The sequence below is a fragment of the Salvelinus namaycush genome, chromosome 1 (assembly GCF_016432855.1).
Source record: "Salvelinus namaycush isolate Seneca chromosome 1, SaNama_1.0, whole genome shotgun sequence".
Taxonomy (NCBI): domain Eukaryota; kingdom Metazoa; phylum Chordata; class Actinopteri; order Salmoniformes; family Salmonidae; genus Salvelinus; species Salvelinus namaycush.
Genome location: NC_052307.1, coordinates 55,925,501 through 55,947,839, shown reverse-complemented (window position 1 = coordinate 55,947,839; position 22,339 = coordinate 55,925,501). Strand labels below are relative to the sequence as shown.

General features: G+C 42.9%; 1 protein-coding gene across 1 annotated transcript in view; it reads left to right on the top strand.

The window, feature by feature from the left end:
* LOC120052251 (zinc finger protein 536-like) overlaps nucleotides 1-22,339 on the top strand; it is a 114,873-nt gene that overhangs the window by 43,068 nt on the left and 49,466 nt on the right. The window contains exon 3 of the mRNA XM_038999074.1: nucleotides 3,257-4,882. Within this exon, the coding sequence (XP_038855002.1) occupies nucleotides 3,257-4,882 (1,626 nt within the window). The remainder of the gene's footprint in view (nucleotides 1-3,256; nucleotides 4,883-22,339) is intronic.

The following is a 22,339-nucleotide window of genomic DNA, read 5'->3' as shown; positions in this document are numbered from 1 at the left end:
AAAGTCACATAATGAATCTAGGCTTCAGTGACAGCAATTAGAGACACAGATTGTCCCCTTCTGGACAAGGCAGTATTTAGCAGTAAGCAGCTGTGTGTAAAAAATAAAAAGGTCTTTGCTCTTGACAATGGCTACGCATAACTTTAGGGGAAATAACCAGTAGAGTTTCCACTCACCTTTAAACGGGGACAGAGAAAGAGCCAGGCTTTGCCCATGTCACATAACCTTAACCTAACCTTGCAATCAGAATGAATCAATGGGGACCTATGATCTTGCTCTCCATTTCTCTCCATCTCTCCCTCTCTCCATTTCTCCATTTCTTTCTCACCCTCTCCGTCTCTCTGCCTCCCTCGCTCTCTCTCCCCTGTTATTTCCCTTTCTCGTTCATGAACAGGTTTAATACTAACATTACCCTCTTCCAAACTAGTACCTCTTTGCATGTAACAACACTACTGTTTATTAACACACATGTGGATGTTTGCTGCTAACCAACAGCCTTGCTTATTAAATGCTATTTAACGTCGACTAAAAGGCTAGGCGTTTGGATCGGTTCCTTTCCGAAGGGTTTCCCAGTTCAGCCCGGACAAGATTTTAATAACAGCACTTCTTCCAGTGCAAACCGCCTTTCAACGTTACGTAAAGCCATATGGAAATGTATCTTAAAAGTATGTCATATCTATTAACTGTTTTAATTGCCCCTCTGTAGTGGCTCTGGGTGTTTATTCTGAGTGGTTACTATGGAGCTGTGACGAAGCATCCAAATCCAGAGGAAATCTGTTGGAGTCGAGGAACTGCTTAAAGAAGTAGAGCAAAAACACACTATGTCCCAGCACTGGGAGGATGAACACGTCGATACATTGAAACGTTATAATAGTTGTACTTGAAATCTACTTTTCTTATAGTACTGTGGCAGGTGATCGTTACATAGTTTGCCCCGGGTATTTTATGAATTTGTGTTTCCATTTTTTTCCCCCTTGATTGTGTTAATATATTTTCTCGATCGCAATTTTTTTGTGGGGGAGAAACGTATATTTCTAAACAATGGCGAATTATCATTCCTTTCTTTTGTGCCATGGAGATCTGTTTTGTTCCGCAGAGCTTGCGCTGTTTGCGCTGATATCAATTAAAAGTGGATTAACGGCTACATAATGACCTTTAACAGTAAATTGTGTGTGATGTTGCAAGGCAGGATACAGTATATTCCCCAGATATCACACATGCCCCTGACGAATGATTGAGCAGATGTCTTAGCGAGTCCAAATGGTCCACAAAGAACACACACACACACACACACACACCACACACACCACACATTTACGTTATACATTTCCCAGCCATGTGTACATTGATTACTCCTCAAGGTTTGTTTAGATAGGTATCGTATGTTCAGTTATATTCAGTGGTGTTGTGGAGGATAAAGGTGTCTGCTAAATGGCATATATTATATTATTATTATATTAAATGCCCACTCTTTGTGGAAAAATGCATTAAAAGTATAGGAAGCGTGACTTTATTCACCACGATTGGTGATCAGAGTTTAACCACCTATTTGTTTACAGTACCATTACATCACTGGTTACATTCAGATGTCTGGCGCCCAAGATTAATCACGTCTTCTTATGTTGTTTAATATTTGGATGGTGGTGTTGATGCCCATTTCCATCGTCAACAAGAAAAAAAACAGATCACTCTAATTTCACTCTAATTTTGGGCCTAGAATATAATTTTGTCCAGTTAAAGGAATTGAGAATGATCATTTGCATCGGGGACGTTTCCTTATTAAATCAGCCCAAGCCCCTGTTATCCTGCTTAGAGGATAAGCACTTATTGGGTTAAAAGCTCATCTCGCATGGTTTATTTTAAATATACGCTTCAAACTCGCTCTTGTGTAAAAGAAAATAACACGGTGCTCTCTCTCTCTCTCTCTCTCTCTCTCCCTTTCCCTCTCTAATTTTCTTTCTCTCTCTCTCTGGTATCAATATTGTATTGAGTTTGTATTTGTGGCCCTTTATTTGAGAACTCTGCAGTAGGTCTGCAGATCCTACAGTCTTTTTCTGGAATGGTGCCCTCCAAATAATGATAAATTACTTGAGCAGTATGCCATTTGCTAATTATATCCATGATTTACTACAGAGCGAGACTTAAATCATTCAATTCAGTCTTGCGTAACAATGCAACAACAACAACAAAAAAATGGGGGAAAAATGGTTTCCATGTGTATAATCTAAACACGGTATAGCTATATATACACACACAGTACTCGACAAACATGATTTTATTCGGGACTATTTCCAACCACCCTTGCTCTTCACATATTTAGCTGTGACTTATTCAAAAGAAGTGCCAGGAACATTACAATGTCTAAAAGTCAAGCTTAGCATTTTTGCTTATTGTTTTTTTAATTCCAAATCTGGCTTTGGTTGAAAATATATTGTAATTGCTAACAGGATGCATTTATTGTTAAGATACTGTTAGTCATGTATCTCTCCAAAGGCAAAGGAGATCCACTTTTCTGGCAAAAATCATGATTGCATTTTACCTTTCAAGAATATGCATGAATATTTATATGCACGGTGTATTTATGTCGAGATGTTGTAACTGCATTGTAAGTCAAATTATGCAACTACCACTATACTACTACCGTGATATACAGACACATGTTTTCCATATGTACATTCTTGCTCATTTGTGTCAGTTAAAGTCTGCTTTAGTTTCATATGAAGGGACTGCGTCTTCCACTATTTGCTCCAAATAGCCATAGAGCCATTCAACTGGGACGGAATGGAGCGCTTCTCCTCTGTGAATGGTGATTTATGATAAACTGCAAATAGAGAACATCCTAGAAATCACTGTCTCATCGCCAAGGCAGAGGCCTGTCAGCGAGCAAGGCCAAGACAGAGAGAGAGACCCACCAACCCCCCCCCCATGCAAACAGAGATAACATCGAGACAGTTGTGTTGTCAGTTGAAAATATTATCTCTTGTGGTGGACTGAAAGCAACATATGGTGAAATGGTTTTTATTGTGTTGACATGAGTGATGGCTCACTTGGCGGAGCTGGATCGAGCTGGATCGACCCGTATTCAGATGCCAATCCCCGAATGGAGCTGAGGAGCTGTTTGCTGAATGCAGAATTCTGTTGAATGTTGGTTATCACTGAGATCATTGTGTTGGCTTTCACTGTTGTTTCCTCTCTTATTCATGTCCTGTCTCTCTCTCTTTTTCTCACTCTATCTATCTATCTATCTTTCTTACAGGAGAGAAACCCTACAGGTGCCCTCACTGCGACTACGCAGGCACCCAGTCTGCCTCACTGAAGTACCACCTGGAGCGCCACCACCGTGAGCGGCAGAATGGCGGCGGCCCCTCCTCCGGACACGCCACTCTCTCTGAGCACAAGGAAGAGCACGGCAAGGGTGGCGTCTTCGCCCGTCCTGATGTCCTCCGCGGTGTCTTCAAGGGCATGCCCTCCAGCCTGGACTTCAGAGGGGGACCGTTGCACCCCCACCAGTGGGCCCCTCCCGGTATGTTGTCCCCCAGGGAGCGTGAGAGGGACAGAGAGCGAGAGCGTAATGGCCTGGGATCTGACACTCTCTCTGAAAGCATGAAGAGCCCAGAGGGCCCCTCCGCCGCAGATGTCCCCGCCAGCTTCAGAGACCTGGGTCGGGCGTACCAGAGCATGGTGGGAAACGGTGTCAACTTCCAGGGCTCCCTGCAGGCCTTCATGGACAGCTTCGTCCTCAGCTCCCTGAAGAAGGAGAAGGAGATGAGAGAGAGCCACCTGCAGTCCCAGCATTACTTTGAGAGTGGTGAGCCCAAAGCCAAGAGGGCTGATACTGGTGAGGAGAAGGCTGAGGCCAAGCCCTCAACGGGCAAGCCTGGGTCCCAGTACGAGCCTCTGGACCTGTCTGTCAATGTCAAGCCTGAAACGGGCTCTCTGCCTGGCTCCTCTGTCACCTTCCAGGACAACGTGGCCTGGCATGGCTGCCTCTTCTGCTCCTTCACCACCGCCTCTGTCGAGCTGATGGCCCTACACCTGCAGGCCAACCACCTGGGCAAGGCCAAGCAACGCAAGGAGGGCAAGGAGCACCAGGGAGAGCCCTCCTACTTCCTCAAGGCCAGCATGGGCCCAGCCCACCTCCATGACAGAGACAATGACAGAGAGGGGGAGAAGAGCCAGTCAGCCTGGTCCAACCACATGGAGCCCCACGCCAGCATGGGAGCCTTCCAGAGTGACTTCTATAAGCAGTATGGAGGCATGTATGATGGCTCCCCAAGGACCCCGGGCCTCCAGGGGTTTGGAGCGACATGCCCTGACCCAGCCCTGGAGCAGCAGAGCCAGGCCAGAGAAACAGCTGGGGATGAGCTCTCAGACAAGGCCTCCTGCGGGGAGCTCGAGGACCAGGCACAGACTGAGGATGAGGAAGGCAGGGCTGGAGAGCGCTGCCACAGCACCGAGTCCTCCTCCGCCCAACCAGAGAGACAGCGACCCCACTCTGACGACGAGGAGGAAGAGGAGGAAGAGGACGGGATGGAGGGGGAAGATGAGGACAGTGCCACCTATCACATGCCGAAGCAGACGCAGGCCGTGTGCCCAGCTAGAGAGGCCCAACGACCAAGGGCCTCCTTGGGCCCTGGGGCCCCTTTCCCTCCCCAGTTCCAGCCTCAGCCGCCCCTGGAGAAGCAGTGGCAGCAGGGCTTGGGTCTCCTTTCATCTCCTGGTGGTTCCCCGGGGCTGCTGAAGCCGGAACATGCCCATCTCGAGCAGCAGATGAACATGCTGTCCGTCCTGAGGGCCTACAGCTCGGAGAACCTCGCAGCGTTCAACGGCCTTGGAAGCGGCTCAAACAGCGGCAGCGGCATCAAGAGACCAGACGCACCCAGTAAGTGAGCCTGACCCTGCCGCATGGCACCGCCTTTGATCTTATTGTCCCTATGTCCACAAACACACAAACAATGCACGCACACACAAACGCACACACACAGAAACACATTCAATCGTGTGTTTACCTACACTCTCTAACACTACGATATGTACATTTGCCGACAGCACGTTTCATACACACACAGCATCACACACACACGTAACTTTGTTCTGAGATTCACAATGAAACTCACACAAAGAAAACGAGATTTGCTCTAAAGTGATTTCAACCTTATTTCAAGCAAGTTTAGAAGCTATTGGAGTGGCGAGTAGCAACAGATTAATCTTTATTACACGTTTATATTAGGGAGACAGTAGTGTCTTCTCCCCCTCCATCCCGGGGAAGGGAATAATCCTGTCTCCCTGAGAGCAGGACCTCAGCTCCCATGTCATCTCAAGCACACGCCGGTTAACTATCTTAGCTCTCATAAAGCCCTCTCCCAAAAGCCCATTACTTTATAAGACCCAAAGATCTATGGGCCTGTGAAAAATGAACTGTCAGCTTTCATGATTCTGTTAAGGTTACAGGCGCTCCTTGAGACTGCTGTTTTTCGGAGTGGCTTTTTTTTGCAGTTTCGGTGATAAAGATCTTAGGGAAAAGGAATCTTGAAGTTGAGCTCATAGCTCAGCACTGGGCCAGCCAGTGTAGTTGTACGTAGTAGGAAATGTGAACTACATAGTTTAGTCCAGAATTCAACTAGCCATAGCTGGAGGATTCCATCATTGAATATGTCTCTCACTCGCCTCTCATTTTTAAATGACAACATAAATATTAAATATTGCATTTCCTGAATATACTGTAATATTCATTAAATGTCACACACATTCGTTATCCGAGGCGTGTTCTCTAGCAACCTGAATTCATTTAGTGTTTAGGCTGATACCACTACTCATATTCTACAAATATCGAATGGCAAGACAGATATTTTATTTTGTTAGATAAACAATCCCGTTGCAAATTGATTTAGGATTAACAGACAAAAAAAAGGCCTATTTTCATTAGGTTTCGACATGCTACAAAATACTCAATATATTTACACGAGAAATAGTTTTATGATATGTTTTTGTCTTACTGTTTACGAAATAATTTCATCAAAGCCCATATTCAAATGAAATGAATAACAATACTCTTCAGTCAATTGGTTTTCTACTTAGAGGATCAATGTTGTCATCATAAATAGCAGTCAGGTACAACAATCTGGTACACCAGTGGATCGTGAATACGTCACCCATCATAAAGAAATGACACAATTGTCCATGATTAGTTGACCTTTACTGTCATGGAAACTATGTCTGTCATCGTGGAACCTGTTGAATATTTTACCATCTTAGAGGGTCATTCACAGTGATGAAAATGAGTGGCATTTTTACTTTGTAAGTGCTTTTGTGTTGGAATGTCCTCCTTTAACCAAAAGGCATTTGAAATCCACCCTTGTGACGTAGTCGCTTTTCAACAGAACCGAGAATGCCTGACCTTTTTAGATCAGGCTTTGTCTATGGAACAAAGGGCTTTCTTATGTGTATGTTATTGTCCCCTAGCTCGAGTCAGTCTCTCATTGTAATAGGGCCTAGCTGTTGACTATGTATACAGCTCAGCGGCATTGATACTCTTTTATAATCTCTTGACCCAAGAGATAATCCACGAAACATAAGAGATGAATATACACTGAGTGTACAGAACATTAAGGACACCTTCCTAGTATTGAGTTGCCCTCAGAACAGCTTCAATTGGTCGGGGCGTGGACTCTACAAGGTGTCCAAAGCGTTCCACAGGAATGCTGGCCCATGTTGACTCCAATGCTTCCCACAATCGCGTCAAGTTGACAGGATGTCCTTTGGGTGGTGGGCCATTCTTGATACACGCGGGAAACTGTTGAGTGTGAAAAACCCGACAGCGGTGCAGTTCTTGACCAAAACCGGTGCACCTGGCACCTACTACCACACCCCGTTCAAAGGCACTTAAATATTTTGTCTTGCCCATACACCCTCTGAATGGCACGCGTACACCATCTGTGTCTCAATTGTCTCAAGGCTTAAAAATCCTTCTTTAACCTCTCTCCTCGCCTTCATCTACACCGATTGAAGTGGATTTAACAGGTGACATCAACAAGGGATCAGGGCTTTCACCTGGATTCACCTGGTCAGTCTGTGTCATGGAAAGAGTTTTATGATGTTCATGATGTTTTGTACACTCAGTGTATGACGTTAGTGCTCATAGTCAGGTTGTGTGTGTGTGTGTGTGTGTGTGTGTGTGTGTGTGTGTGTGTGTGTGTGTGTGTGTGTGTGTGTGTGTGTGTGTGTGTGTGTGTGTGTGTGTGTGTGTGTGTGTGTGTGTGTGTGTGTGTGTGTGTTTGCGTGCATGCGTGTGTGTGTGCGTAGTGTGACAGTATTCAAGTTCCCTAGCCCCGGCAGGGAGGCTGAGTGACTAAGTAGCATGTCAGCGTGTCAGAGCCCATGTAGCTGGAGCTCTTCTTGACCCCGTAACACTCACCTCTGTTTCACCCCTGCTAAATATTCACCATGCGTCTAGTGTTACACTCACACTGACCTTTACCAGGCACAACAACACCGACCAACAACACCTCGCTAGGCTACATCGGTCTATCAGGCCCTGAGAACCTCCCAAGGAAACCCCTCTAGCCCCCACAGAGAAACAGATAGTCACCGGACCAGTCCGAACCCACCTCCCCTCTGTATGTGCTGTGAGTGTTCCGCGGACAGGTCATTCTCAGTTAAAATGCACGCATCCTTTGGTTCTCGGCTAGCTAAGCACAGCTGGATGGAAGTGTGCCAAGCCTGACCCCGCCTCCTTCTCCACCCCCCACAACACTCCGTCTCCTGGCGACATCTGCTCCAGAGACCTCGCAAGTTTGGTTTCCAGAGGTGACAGAAATCCAGTAAACAGTCATTCATAAACCCTTCAGGAAACATTCTCCAAAACTTCACAATGTGTTTCCTGTAATCAAGTACAGGTGACAGCAGTGCTGTTAGATATGGAGGTCACGGTTGATGCAGGTAACAGGAGATCCTCTCACTGCGTGAATATGTAGAGTGCATGGATAATAGTCACGTCTACCTACCCCATATAAAGTAGCAGAAAGTCTTCCTTAATAAATCCCACTAGCCCCTCCCTTCATCCACTCCTGATCTCCTTATGGAGGGGTCTTCCATGGGGAATTGCAAGGAACATATTCTCCACAGTTATTTCAGGTGGGGGTGGCAAGCCGTCCTGAAAATTCAATTCAGAACTGGCAAAATGTGATTATCTGAAGTGGGTTTGCATTAGGTTTGTATGCAAATAGAGCATAAATCATTAATATCGAAATTCTCGCCTGAATTTGGGCTGTCGAGCACATGGGCTGGGCTCGACAGAGAGCTGAGCGTCGTAAGTGGCTCTCTCTTCATTAGCATTCCCAGAGCTAGGGGTGGGTCCTTCACACACACACACACACACACACACACACACACACACACACACACACACACACACACACACACACACACACACACACACACACACACACACACATTTCTCTAAATATATTAATGGCAAATCAACAGTGATCATTCCATTCCCTCTGATATCTCATTTGTACAGAGTGTAGTGTTAAGATTGCTATTGGTCCACTGTGTTGTTGAGGTCAGCCAATGTGGATGTGTTTCACATAGTCATTAGCCACTTGTGATCGAGGCCTATCTAGAGTCATACATGATTAGGCCTGTGCTGTTGTATTACTTAAACAGTACAACATTTAAAAGTTATACAACAGACTGTACATTGTTACAGTGTGCACCTTTCGTTAACACTCACACTCTCTCGTTGGTTGAGATTGGCAGCCTGAAGAGGCAGCGTTGCTGAACGCGAGGGTTAGGATAGGGCTTGGGTGGGCACGCTTAGGTGTTGCTGGGAGAAATAGCATAACTCAAAGTGAAGCACCTCTCACAGGAGAAGGAGAGAGATAGCGACAGAGTGATATATAGAGACCGAAAGCTATGCTCACATCACTTATACGCGTATCTCTGGCTTTCTGCGCACGAGGACACTCTGCGTGTGCCCTGTAGTGTCTGGGCTGCTGTCATTGTGGTTCTTTGTTTGTTGTTGATGATTGTTAGATAAACGGTTATCTTGATTCGCCTGTTTTAGAAAAGTGAACAATTGCTTGTTTGGACAAGTATGATTCAACAACTCAGTGTCACGGTAATAGGAAGTAGAAACGTCTGCTACCACGACCAGGCTTTAGATTTTCCTCTGTCCTCATCTATTGCTGAGCTACAGGGCGGGACTGGCTCGGTGTAGCTAACAGACAGTGTCACAAAGGCGAGACTGGCTCAGTGTAGCTAACAGACAGTATCACAAAGGCGAGACTGGCTCAGTGTAGCTAACAGACAGTGTCACAAAGGCGAGACTGGCTCGGTGTAGCTAACATACAGTGTCACAAAGGCGAGACTGGCTCGGTGTAGCTAACAGACAGTGTCACAAAGGCGAGACTGGCTCGGTGTAGCTAACAGACAGTGTCACAAAGGCGAGACTGGCTCGGTGTAGCTAACAGACAGTGTCACAAAGGCGAGACTGGCTCGGTGTAGCTAACATACAGTGTCACAAAGGCGAGACTGGCTCGGTGTAGCTAACATACAGTGTCACAAAGGCGAGACTGGCTCGGTGTAGCTAACATACAGTGTCACAAAGGCGAGACTGGCTCGGTGTAGCTAACATACAGTGTCACAAAGGCGAGACTGGCTCGGTGTAGCTAACATACAGTGTCACAAAGGCGAGACTGGCTCGGTGTAGCTAACAGACAGTGTCACAAAGGTGAGACTGGCTCGGTGTAGCTAACAGACAGTGTCACAAAGGCGAGACTGGCTCGGTGTAGCTAACAGACAGTGTCACAAAGGCGAGACTGGCTCGGTGTAGCTAACAGACAGTGTCACAAAGACGAGACTGGCTCGGTGTAGCTAACAGACAGTGTCACAAAGGCGAGACTGGCTCGGTGTAGCTAACAGACAGTGTCACAAAGGCGAGACTGGCTCGGTGTAGCTAACAGACAGTGTCACAAAGGCGAGACTGGCTCGGTGTAGCTAACAGACAGTGTCACAAAGGCGAGACTGGCTCGGTGTAGCTAACAGACAGTGTCACAAAGGTGAGACTGGCTCGGTGTAGCTAACATACAGTGTCACAAATGGTTCCATCAGGGTCATTCAGTGCTGCTATGCCACTCACATTAGGATGTCCCTAGGGGCAAGGTCACCTGGCACTACCTCAAATTCTGATGTTTACTGCTAAGAGTGTACAGTAACTTACCGCTAAGAGTGTACAGTAACTTACCGCTAAGAGTGCACAGTAACTTACCGCTAAGAGTGCACAGTAACTTACTGCTAAGAGTGCACAGTAACTTACTGCTAAGAGTGCACAGTAACTTACTATAAATAGTGCACAGTAACTTACTGCTAAGAGTGCACAGTAACTTACTGCTAAGAGTGCACAGTAACTTACTGCTAAGAGTGCACAGTAACTTACTGCTAAGAGTGTACAGTAACTTACTGCTAAGGGTGTACAGTAACTTACTGCTAAGAGTGCACAGTAACTTACTGCTAAGAGTGCACAGTAACTTACTGCTAAGAGTGCACAGTAACTTACTGCTAAGAGTGCACAGTATATTACTGCTAAGAGTGTACAGTAACTTACCGCTAAGAGTGCACAGTATCTTACTGCTAAGAGTGCACAGTAACTATCTGCTAAGAGTGCACAGTAACTTACTGCTAAGAGTGTACAGTAACTTACTGCTAAGAGTGTACAGTAACTATCTGCTAAGAGTGCAGAGTAACTTACTGCTAAGAGTGTACAGTAACTTACTGCTAAGAGTGCACAGTATCTTACTGCTAAGAGTGCACAGTATCTTACTGCTAAGAATGTACAGTAACTTACTGCTAAGAGTGTACAGTAACTTACTGCTAAGAGTGCACAGTAACTAACTGCTAAGAGTGTACAGTAACTTACTGCTAAGAGTGTACAGTATCTTACTGTTAAGAGTTCACAGTATCCTACTGCTAAGAGTGCAGAGTAACTTACTGCTAAGAGTGTACAGTAACTTACTGCTAAGAGTGCACAGTAACTTACTGCTAAGAGTGCACAGTAACTAACTGCTAAGAGTGCACAGTAACTTACCGCTAAGAGTGTACAGTATCTTACTGCTAAGAGTGCACAGTATCTTACTGCTAAGAGTGTACAGTATCTTACTGCTAAGAGTGCACAGTATCTTACTGCTAAGAGTGTACAGTAACTTACTGCTAAGAGTGTACAGTAACTTACTGCGAAGAGTGTACAGTAACTTACTGCGAAGAGTGTACAGTAACTTACTGCTAAGAGTGTACAGTAACTTACTGCTAAGAGTGTACAGTAACTTACTGCTAAGAGTGCACAGTATCTTACTGCTAAGAGTGTACAGTATCTTACTGCTAAGAGTGCACAGTAACGTACTGCTAAGAGTGTACAGTAACTTACTGCTAAGGGTGTACAGTAACTTACTGCGAAGAGTGTACAGTAACTTACTGCTAAGGGTGTACAGTAACTTACTGCGAAGAGTGTACAGTAACTTACTGCTAAGAGTGTACAGTAACTTACTGCTAAGGGTGTACAGTAACTTACTGCTAAGAGTGCACAGTATCTTACTGCTAAGAGTGTACAGTATCTTACTGCTAAGAGTGAAAAGTAACTTACTGTGAAGAGTGTACAGTAACTTACTGTGAAGAGTGTACAGTAACTTACTGCTAAGGGTGTACAGTAACTTACTGCTAAGAGTGCACAGTATCTTACTGCTAAGAGTGTACAGTATCGTACTGCTAAGAGTGCACAGTAACTTACTGCTAAGAGTGTACAGTAACTTACTGCTAAGAGTGCACAGTATCTTACTGCTAAGAGTGTACAGTATCTTACTGCTAAGAGTGCACAGTAACGTACTGCTAAGAGTGTACAGTAACTTACTGCTAAGAGTGTACAGTAACTTACTGCGAAGAGTGTACAGTAACTTACTGCTAAGGGTGTACAGTAACTTACTGCGAAGAGTGTACAGTAACTTACTGCTAAGAGTGTACAGTAACTTACTGCTAAGGGTGTACAGTAACTTACTGCTAAGAGTGCACAGTATCTTACTGCTAAGAGTGTACAATATCTTACTGCTAAGAGTGAAAAGTAACTTACTGCTAAGGGTGTACAGTAACTTACTGCTAAGAGTGTACAGTAACTTACTGCTAAGAGTGTACAGTAACTTACTGCTAAGAGTGCAAAGTAACTTACTGCTAAGAGTGCAGAGTAACTTACTGCTAAGAGTGTACAGTAACTTACTGCTAAGAGTGCACAGTAACTTACTGCTAAGAGTGCACAGTAACTAACTGCTAAGAGTGCACAGTAACTTACCGCTAAGAGTGTACAGTATCTTACTGCTAAGAGTGCACAGTATCTTACTGCTAAGAGTGCACAGTATCTTACTGCTAAGAGTGCACAGTATCTTACTGCTAAGAGTGTACAGTAACTTACTGCTAAGAGTGTACAGTAACTTACTGCTAAGAGTGTACAGTAACTTACTGCGAAGAGTGTACAGTAACTTACTGCTAAGAGTGTACAGTAACTTACTGCTAAGAGTGTACAGTAACTTACTGCTAAGAGTGCACAGTATCTTACTGCTAAGAGTGTACAGTATCTTACTGCTAAGAGTGCACAGTAACGTACTGCTAAGAGTGAACAGTAACTTACTGCTAAGGGTGTACAGTAACTTACTGCGAAGAGTGTACAGTAACTTACTGCTAAGGGTGTACAGTAACTTACTGCGAAGAGTGTACAGTAACTTACTGCTAAGAGTGTACAGTAACTTACTGCTAAGGGTGTACAGTAACTTACTGCTAAGAGTGCACAGTATCTTACTGCTAAGAGTGTACAGTATCTTACTGCTAAGAGTGAAAAGTAACTTACTGCTAAGAGTGTACAGTAACTTACTGTGAAGAGTGTACAGTAACTTACTGCTAAGGGTGTACAGTAACTTACTGCTAAGAGTGCACAGTATCTTACTGCTAAGAGTGTACAGTATCGTACTGCTAAGAGTGCACAGTAACTTACTGCTAAGAGTGTACAGTAACTTACTGCTAAGAGTGTACAGTATCTTACTGCTAAGAGTGCACAGTATCTTACTGCTAAGAGTGTACAGTAACTTACTGCTAAGAGTGTACAGTAACTTACTGCTAAGATTGTACAGTAACTTACTGCTAAGAGTGCACAGTATCTTACTGCTAAGAGTGTACAATATCTTACTGCTAAGAGTGCACAGTAACGTACTGCTAAGAGTGTACAGTAACTTACTGCTAAGAGTGTACAGTAACTTACTGCTAAGGGTGTACAGTAACTTACTGCGAAGAGTGTACAGTAACTTACTGCTAAGAGTGTACAGTAACTTACTGCTAAGGGTGTACAGTATCTTACTGCTAAGAGTGCACAGTATCTTACTGCTAAGAGTGTACAGTAACTTACTGCTAAGGGTGTACAGTAACTTACTGCTAAGAGTGCACAGTATCTTACTGCGAAGAGTGTACAGTAACTTACTGCTAAGAGTGTACAGTAACTTACTGCTAAGGGTGTACAGTAACTTACTGCTAAGAGTGCACAGTATCTTACTGCTAAGAGTGTACAGTAACTTACTGCGAAGAGTGTACAGTAACTTAATGCTAAGGGTGTACAGTAACTTACTGCTAAGAGTGCACAGTATCTTACTGCTAAGAGTGTACAGTATCGTACTGCTAAGAGTGCACAGTAACTTACTGCTAAGAGTGTACAGTAACTTACTGCTAAGAGTGTACAGTAACTTACTGCAAAGAGTGTACAGTAACTTACTGCTAAGGGTGTACAGTAACTTACTGCGAAGAGTGTACAGTAACTTACTGCTAAGAGTGTACAGTAACTTACTGCTAAGAGTGTACAGTAACTTACTGCTAAGAGTGTACAGTAACTTACTGCTAAGAGTGTACAGTAACTTACTGCTAAGAGTGCACAGTATCTTACTGCTAAGAGTGTACAGTATCTTACTGCTAAGAGTGTACAGTATCTTACTGCTAAGAGTGCACAGTAACGTACTGCTAAGAGTGAACAGTAACTTACTGCTAAGGGTGTACAGTAACTTACTGCGAAGAGTGTACAGTAACTTACTGCTAAGGGTGTACAGTAACTTACTGCGAAGAGTGTACAGTAACTTACTGCTAAGAGTGTACAGTAACTTACTGCTAAGGGTGTACAGTAACTTACTGCTAAGAGTGAAAAGTATCTTACTGCTAAGAGTGTACAGTATCTTACTGCTAAGAGTGAAAAGTAACTTACTGCTAAGAGTGTACAGTAACTTACTGTGAAGAGTGTACAGTAACTTACTGCTAAGGGTGTACAGTAACTTACTGCTAAGAGTGCACAGTATCTTACTGCTAAGAGTGTACAGTATCGTACTGCTAAGAGTGCACAGTAACTTACTGCTAAGAGTGTACAGTAACTTACTGCTAAGAGTGTACAGTATCTTACTGCTAAGAGTGCACAGTATCTTACTGCTAAGAGTGTACAGTAACTTACTGCTAAGAGTGTACAGTAACTTACTGCTAAGAGTGTACAGTAACTTACTGCTAAGAGTGCACAGTATCTTACTGCTAAGAGTGTACAATATCTTACTGCTAAGAGTGCACAGTAACGTACTGCTAAGAGTGTACAGTAACTTACTGCTAAGAGTGTACAGTAACTTACTGCTAAGGGTGTACAGTAACTTACTGCGAAGAGTGTACAGTAACTTACTGCTAAGAGTGTACAGTAACTTACTGCTAAGGGTGTACAGTAACTTACTGCTAAGAGTGCACAGTATCTTACTGCTAAGAGTGTACAGTATCTTACTGCTAAGAGTGAAAAGTAACTTACTGCTAAGGGTGTACAGTAACTTACTGCTAAGAGTGTACAGTAACTTACTGCTAAGAGTGTACAGTAACTTACTGCTAAGGGTGTACAGTAACTTACTGCTAAGAGTGCACAGTATCTTACTGCTAAGAGTGTACAGTAACTTACTGCGAAGAGTGTACAGTAACTTACTGCTAAGGGTGTACAGTAACTTACTGCTAAGAGTGCACAGTATCTTACTGCTAAGAGTGTACAGTATCGTACTGCTAAGAGTGCACAGTAACTTACTGCTAAGAGTGTACAGTAACTTACTGCTAAGAGTGTACAGTAACTTACTGCTAAGGGTGTACAGTAACTTACTGCGAAGAGTGTACAGTAACTTACTGCTAAGAGTGTACAGTAACTTACTGCTAAGGGTGTACAGTAACTTACTGCTAAGAGTGCACAGTATCTTACTGCTAAGAGTGTACAGTATCTTACTGCTAAGAGTGAAAAGTAACTTACTGCTAAGAGTGTACAGTAACTTACTGTGAAGAGTGTACAGTAACTTACTGCTAAGGGTGTACAGTAACTTACTGCTAAGAGTGCACAGTATCTTACTGCTAAGAGTGTACAGTATCGTACTGCTAAGAGTGCACAGTAACTTACTGCTAAGAGTGTACAGTAACTTACTGCTAAGAGTGCACAGTATCTTACTGCTAAGAGTGTACAGTATCTTACTGCTAAGAGTGCACAGTAACGTACTGCTAAGAGTGTACAGTAACTTACTGCTAAGAGTGTACAGTAACTTACTGCGAAGAGTGTACAGTAACTTACTGCTAAGGGTGTACAGTAACTTACTGCGAAGAGTGTACAGTAACTTACTGCTAAGAGTGTACAGTAACTTACTGCTAAGAGTGCAAAGTAACTTACTGCTAAGAGTGCAGAGTAACTTACTGCTAAGAGTGTACAGTAACTTACTGCTAAGAGTGCACAGTAACTTACTGCTAAGAGTGCACAGTAACTAACTGCTAAGAGTGCACAGTAACTTACCGCTAAGAGTGTACAGTATCTTACTGCTAAGAGTGCACAGTATCTTACTGCTAAGAGTGCACAGTATCTTACTGCTAAGAGTGCACAGTATCTTACTGCTAAGAGTGTACAGTAACTTACTGCTAAGAGTGTACAGTAACTTACTGCTAAGAGTGTACAGTAACTTACTGCGAAGAGTGTACAGTAACTTACTGCTAAGAGTGTACAGTAACTTACTGCTAAGAGTGTACAGTAACTTACTGCTAAGAGTGCACAGTATCTTACTGCTAAGAGTGTACAGTATCTTACTGCTAAGAGTGCACAGTAACGTACTGCTAAGAGTGAACAGTAACTTACTGCTAAGGGTGTACAGTAACTTACTGCGAAGAGTGTACAGTAACTTACTGCTAAGGGTGTACAGTAACTTACTGCGAAGAGTGTACAGTAACTTACTGCTAAGAGTGTACAGTAACTTACTGCTAAGGGTGTACAGTAACTTACTGCTAAGAGTGCACAGTATCTTACTGCTAAGAGTGTACAGTATCTTACTGCTAAGAGTGAAAAGTAACTTACTGCTAAGAGTGTACAGTAACTTACTGTGAAGAGTGTACAGTAACTTACTGCTAAGGGTGTACAGTAACTTACTGCTAAGAGTGCACAGTATCTTACTGCTAAGAGTGTACAGTATCGTACTGCTAAGAGTGCACAGTAACTTACTGCTAAGAGTGTACAGTAACTTACTGCTAAGAGTGTACAGTATCTTACTGCTAAGAGTGCACAGTATCTTACTGCTAAGAGTGTACAGTAACTTACTGCTAAGAGTGTACAGTAACTTACTGCTAAGATTGTACAGTAACTTACTGCTAAGAGTGCACAGTATCTTACTGCTAAGAGTGTACAATATCTTACTGCTAAGAGTGCACAGTAACGTACTGCTAAGAGTGTACAGTAACTTACTGCTAAGAGTGTACAGTAACTTACTGCTAAGGGTGTACAGTAACTTACTGCGAAGAGTGTACAGTAACTTACTGCTAAGAGTGTACAGTAACTTACTGCTAAGGGTGTACAGTAACTTACTGCTAAGAGTGCACAGTATCTTACTGCTAAGAGTGTACAGTATCTTACTGCTAAGAGTGAAAAGTAACTTACTGCTAAGGGTGTACAGTAACTTACTGCGAAGAGTGTACAGTAACTTACTGCTAAGAGTGTACAGTAACTTACTGCTAAGGGTGTACAGTAACTTACTGCTAAGAGTGCACAGTATCTTACTGCTAAGAGTGTACAGTAACTTACTGCGAAGAGTGTACAGTAACTTAATGCTAAGGGTGTACAGTAACTTACTGCTAAGAGTGCACAGTATCTTACTGCTAAGAGTGTACAGTATCGTACTGCTAAGAGTGCACAGTAACTTACTGCTAAGAGTGTACAGTAACTTACTGCTAAGAGTGTACAGTAACTTACTGCAAAGAGTGTACAGTAACTTACTGCTAAGGGTGTACAGTAACTTACTGCGAAGAGTGTACAGTAACTTACTGCTAAGAGTGTACAGTAACTTACTGCTAAGAGTGTACAGTAACTTACTGCTAAGAGTGTACAGTAACTTACTGCTAAGTGTGTACAGTAACTTACTGCTAAGAGTGCACAGTATCTTACTGCTAAGAGTGTACAGTATCTTACTGCTAAGAGTGTACAGTATCTTACTGCTAAGAGTGCACAGTAACGTACTGCTAAGAGTGAACAGTAACTTACTGCTAAGGGTGTACAGTAACTTACTGCGAAGAGTGTACAGTAACTTACTGCTAAGGGTGTACAGTAACTTACTGCGAAGAGTGTACAGTAACTTACTGCTAAGAGTGTACAGTAACTTACTGCTAAGGGTGTACAGTAACTTACTGCTAAGAGTGAAAAGTATCTTACTGCTAAGAGTGTACAGTATCTTACTGCTAAGAGTGAAAAGTAACTTACTGCTAAGAGTGTACAGTAACTTACTGTGAAGAGTGTACAGTAACTTACTGCTAAGGGTGTACAGTAACTTACTGCTAAGAGTGCACAGTATCTTACTGCTAAGAGTGTACAGTATCGTACTGCTAAGAGTGCACAGTAACTTACTGCTAAGAGTGTACAGTAACTTACTGCTAAGAGTGTACAGTATCTTACTGCTAAGAGTGCACAGTATCTTACTGCTAAGAGTGTACAGTAACTTACTGCTAAGAGTGTACAGTAACTTACTGCTAAGAGTGTACAGTAACTTACTGCTAAGAGTGCACAGTATCTTACTGCTAAGAGTGTACAATATCTTACTGCTAAGAGTGCACAGTAACGTACTGCTAAGAGTGTACAGTAACTTACTGCTAAGAGTGTACAGTAACTTACTGCTAAGGGTGTACAGTAACTTACTGCGAAGAGTGTACAGTAACTTACTGCTAAGAGTGTACAGTAACTTACTGCTAAGGGTGTACAGTAACTTACTGCTAAGAGTGCACAGTATCTTACTGCTAAGAGTGTACAGTATCTTACTGCTAAGAGTGAAAAGTAACTTACTGCTAAGGGTGTACAGTAACTTACTGCGAAGAGTGTACAGTAACTTACTGCTAAGAGTGTACAGTAACTTACTGCTAAGGGTGTACAGTAACTTACTGCTAAGAGTGCACAGTATCTTACTGCTAAGAGTGTACAGTAACTTACTGCGAAGAGTGTACAGTAACTTACTGCTAAGGGTGTACAGTAACTTACTGCTAAGAGTGCACAGTATCTTACTGCTAAGAGTGTACAGTATCGTACTGCTAAGAGTGCACAGTAACTTACTGCTAAGAGTGTACAGTAACTTACTGCTAAGAGTGTACAGTAACTTACTGCAAAGAGTGTACAGTAACTTACTGCTAAGGGTGTACAGTAACTTACTGCGAAGAGTGTACAGTAACTTACTGCTAAGAGTGCACAGTATCTTACTGCTAAGAGTGTACAGTATCTTACTGCTAAGAGTGTACAGTAACTTACTGCTAAGAGTGTACAGTAACTTAATGCGAAGAGTGTACAGTAACTTACTGCTAAGGGTGTACAGTAACTTACTGCGAAGAGTGTACAGTAACTTACTGCTAAGGGTGTACAGTATCTTACTGCTAAGAGTGCACAGTATCTTACTGCTAAGAGTGTACAGTATCTTACTGCTAAGAGTGCACAGTAACTTACTGCTAAGAGTGTACAGTAACTTACTGCTAAGAGTGTACAGTATCTTACTGCTAAGAGTGCACAGTAACTTACTGCTAAGAGTGTACAGTAACTTACTGCTAAGAGTGTACAGTATCTTACTGCTAAGAGTGTACAGTAACTTACTGCTAAGAGTGTACAGTAACTTAATGCGAAGAGTGTACAGTAACTTACTGCTAAGGGTGTACAGTAACTTACTGCGAAGAGTGTACAGTAACTTACTGCTAAGGGTGTACAGTATCTTACTGCTAAGAGTGCACAGTATCTTACTGCTAAGAGTGTACAGTATCTTACTGCTAAGAGTGCACAGTAACTTACTGCTAAGAGTGCACAGTAACTTACTGCTAAGGGTGTACAGTAACTTACTGCGAAGAGTGTACAGTAACTTACTGCTAAGAGTGTACAGTAACTTACTGCTAAGGGTGTACAGTAACTTACTGCTAAGAGTGCACAGTATCTTACTGCTAAGAGTGTACAGTATCTTACTGCTAAGAGTGAAAAGTAACTTACTGCTAAGGGTGTACAGTAACTTACTGCGAAGAGTGTACAGTAACTTACTGCTAAGAGTGTACAGTAACTTACTGCTAAGGGTGTACAGTAACTTACTGCTAAGAGTGCACAGTATCTTACTGCTAAGAGTGTACAGTAACTTACTGCGAAGAGTGTACAGTAACTTAATGCTAAGGGTGTACAGTAACTTACTGCTAAGAGTGCACAGTATCTTACTGCTAAGAGTGTACAGTATCGTACTGCTAAGAGTGCACAGTAACTTACTGCTAAGAGTGTACAGTAACTTACTGCTAAGAGTGTACAGTAACTTACTGCAAAGAGTGTACAGTAACTTACTGCTAAGGGTGTACAGTAACTTACTGCGAAGAGTGTACAGTAACTTACTGCTAAGAGTGTACAGTAACTTACTGCTAAGAGTGTACAGTAACTTACTGCTAAGAGTGTACAGTAACTTACTGCTAAGTGTGTACAGTAACTTACTGCTAAGAGTGCACAGTATCTTACTGCTAAGAGTGTACAGTATCTTACTGCTAAGAGTGTACAGTATCTTACTGCTAAGAGTGCACAGTAACGTACTGCTAAGAGTGAACAGTAACTTACTGCTAAGGGTGTACAGTAACTTACTGCGAAGAGTGTACAGTAACTTACTGCTAAGGGTGTACAGTAACTTACTGCGAAGAGTGTACAGTAACTTACTGCTAAGAGTGTACAGTAACTTACTGCTAAGGGTGTACAGTAACTTACTGCTAAGAGTGAAAAGTATCTTACTGCTAAGAGTGTACAGTATCTTACTGCTAAGAGTGAAAAGTAACTTACTGCTAAGAGTGTACAGTAACTTACTGTGAAGAGTGTACAGTAACTTACTGCTAAGGGTGTACAGTAACTTACTGCTAAGAGTGCACAGTATCTTACTGCTAAGAGTGTACAGTATCGTACTGCTAAGAGTGCACAGTAACTTACTGCTAAGAGTGTACAGTAACTTACTGCTAAGAGTGTACAGTATCTTACTGCTAAGAGTGCACAGTATCTTACTGCTAAGAGTGTACAGTAACTTACTGCTAAGAGTGTACAGTAACTTACTGCTAAGAGTGTACAGTAACTTACTGCTAAGAGTGCACAGTATCTTACTGCTAAGAGTGTACAATATCTTACTGCTAAGAGTGCACAGTAACGTACTGCTAAGAGTGTACAGTAACTTACTGCTAAGAGTGTACAGTAACTTACTGCTAAGGGTGTACAGTAACTTACTGCGAAGAGTGTACAGTAACTTACTGCTAAGAGTGTACAGTAACTTACTGCTAAGGGTGTACAGTAACTTACTGCTAAGAGTGCACAGTATCTTACTGCTAAGAGTGTACAGTATCTTACTGCTAAGAGTGAAAAGTAACTTACTGCTAAGGGTGTACAGTAACTTACTGCGAAGAGTGTACAGTAACTTACTGCTAAGAGTGTACAGTAACTTACTGCTAAGGGTGTACAGTAACTTACTGCTAAGAGTGCACAGTATCTTACTGCTAAGAGTGTACAGTAACTTACTGCGAAGAGTGTACAGTAACTTACTGCTAAGGGTGTACAGTAACTTACTGCTAAGAGTGCACAGTATCTTACTGCTAAGAGTGTACAGTATCGTACTGCTAAGAGTGCACAGTAACTTACTGCTAAGAGTGTACAGTAACTTACTGCTAAGAGTGTACAGTAACTTACTGCAAAGAGTGTACAGTAACTTACTGCTAAGGGTGTACAGTAACTTACTGCGAAGAGTGTACAGTAACTTACTGCTAAGAGTGCACAGTATCTTACTGCTAAGAGTGTACAGTATCTTACTGCTAAGAGTGTACAGTAACTTACTGCTAAGAGTGTACAGTAACTTAATGCGAAGAGTGTACAGTAACTTACTGCTAAGGGTGTACAGTAACTTACTGCGAAGAGTGTACAGTAACTTACTGCTAAGGGTGTACAGTATCTTACTGCTAAGAGTGCACAGTATCTTACTGCTAAGAGTGTACAGTATCTTACTGCTAAGAGTGCACAGTAACTTACTGCTAAGAGTGTACAGTAACTTACTGCTAAGAGTGTACAGTATCTTACTGCTAAGAGTGCACAGTAACTTACTGCTAAGAGTGTACAGTAACTTACTGCTAAGAGTGTACAGTATCTTACTGCTAAGAGTGTACAGTAACTTACTGCTAAGAGTGTACAGTAACTTAATGCGAAGAGTGTACAGTAACTTACTGCTAAGGGTGTACAGTAACTTACTGCGAAGAGTGTACAGTAACTTACTGCTAAGGGTGTACAGTATCTTACTGCTAAGAGTGCACAGTATCTTACTGCTAAGAGTGTACAGTATCTTACTGCTAAGAGTGCACAGTAACTTACTGCTAAGAGTGCACAGTAACTTACTGCTAAGGGTGTACAGTAACTTACTGCGAAGAGTGTACAGTAACTTATTGCTAAGAGTGTACAGTATCTTACTGCTAAGAGTGCAGTCCAATCAGAATCCTCAGCCTCAGCACCCTCACCCGACTTTTGCCACATAACCCAGACATTCCAGGGGCATGGAAGGCACTGGCGTTTTCAGCTCGGTGACACGGTCAGGGGTAGCCCCGGCACTAGGGTTAAACAGGGTCAGTCTGTCAGTGTTAATGTTATAGCACTTGACGTGGAGAAGCAGGGCTGGCACGCATGAGGATCCAAGGCAAATGTAGCTACTGACGTTAGAATGGTAAGGCGCTGGTGGTATGTCTGCTGTCGAGCATCTTCGGGGAGAAAGGCAGACCGATG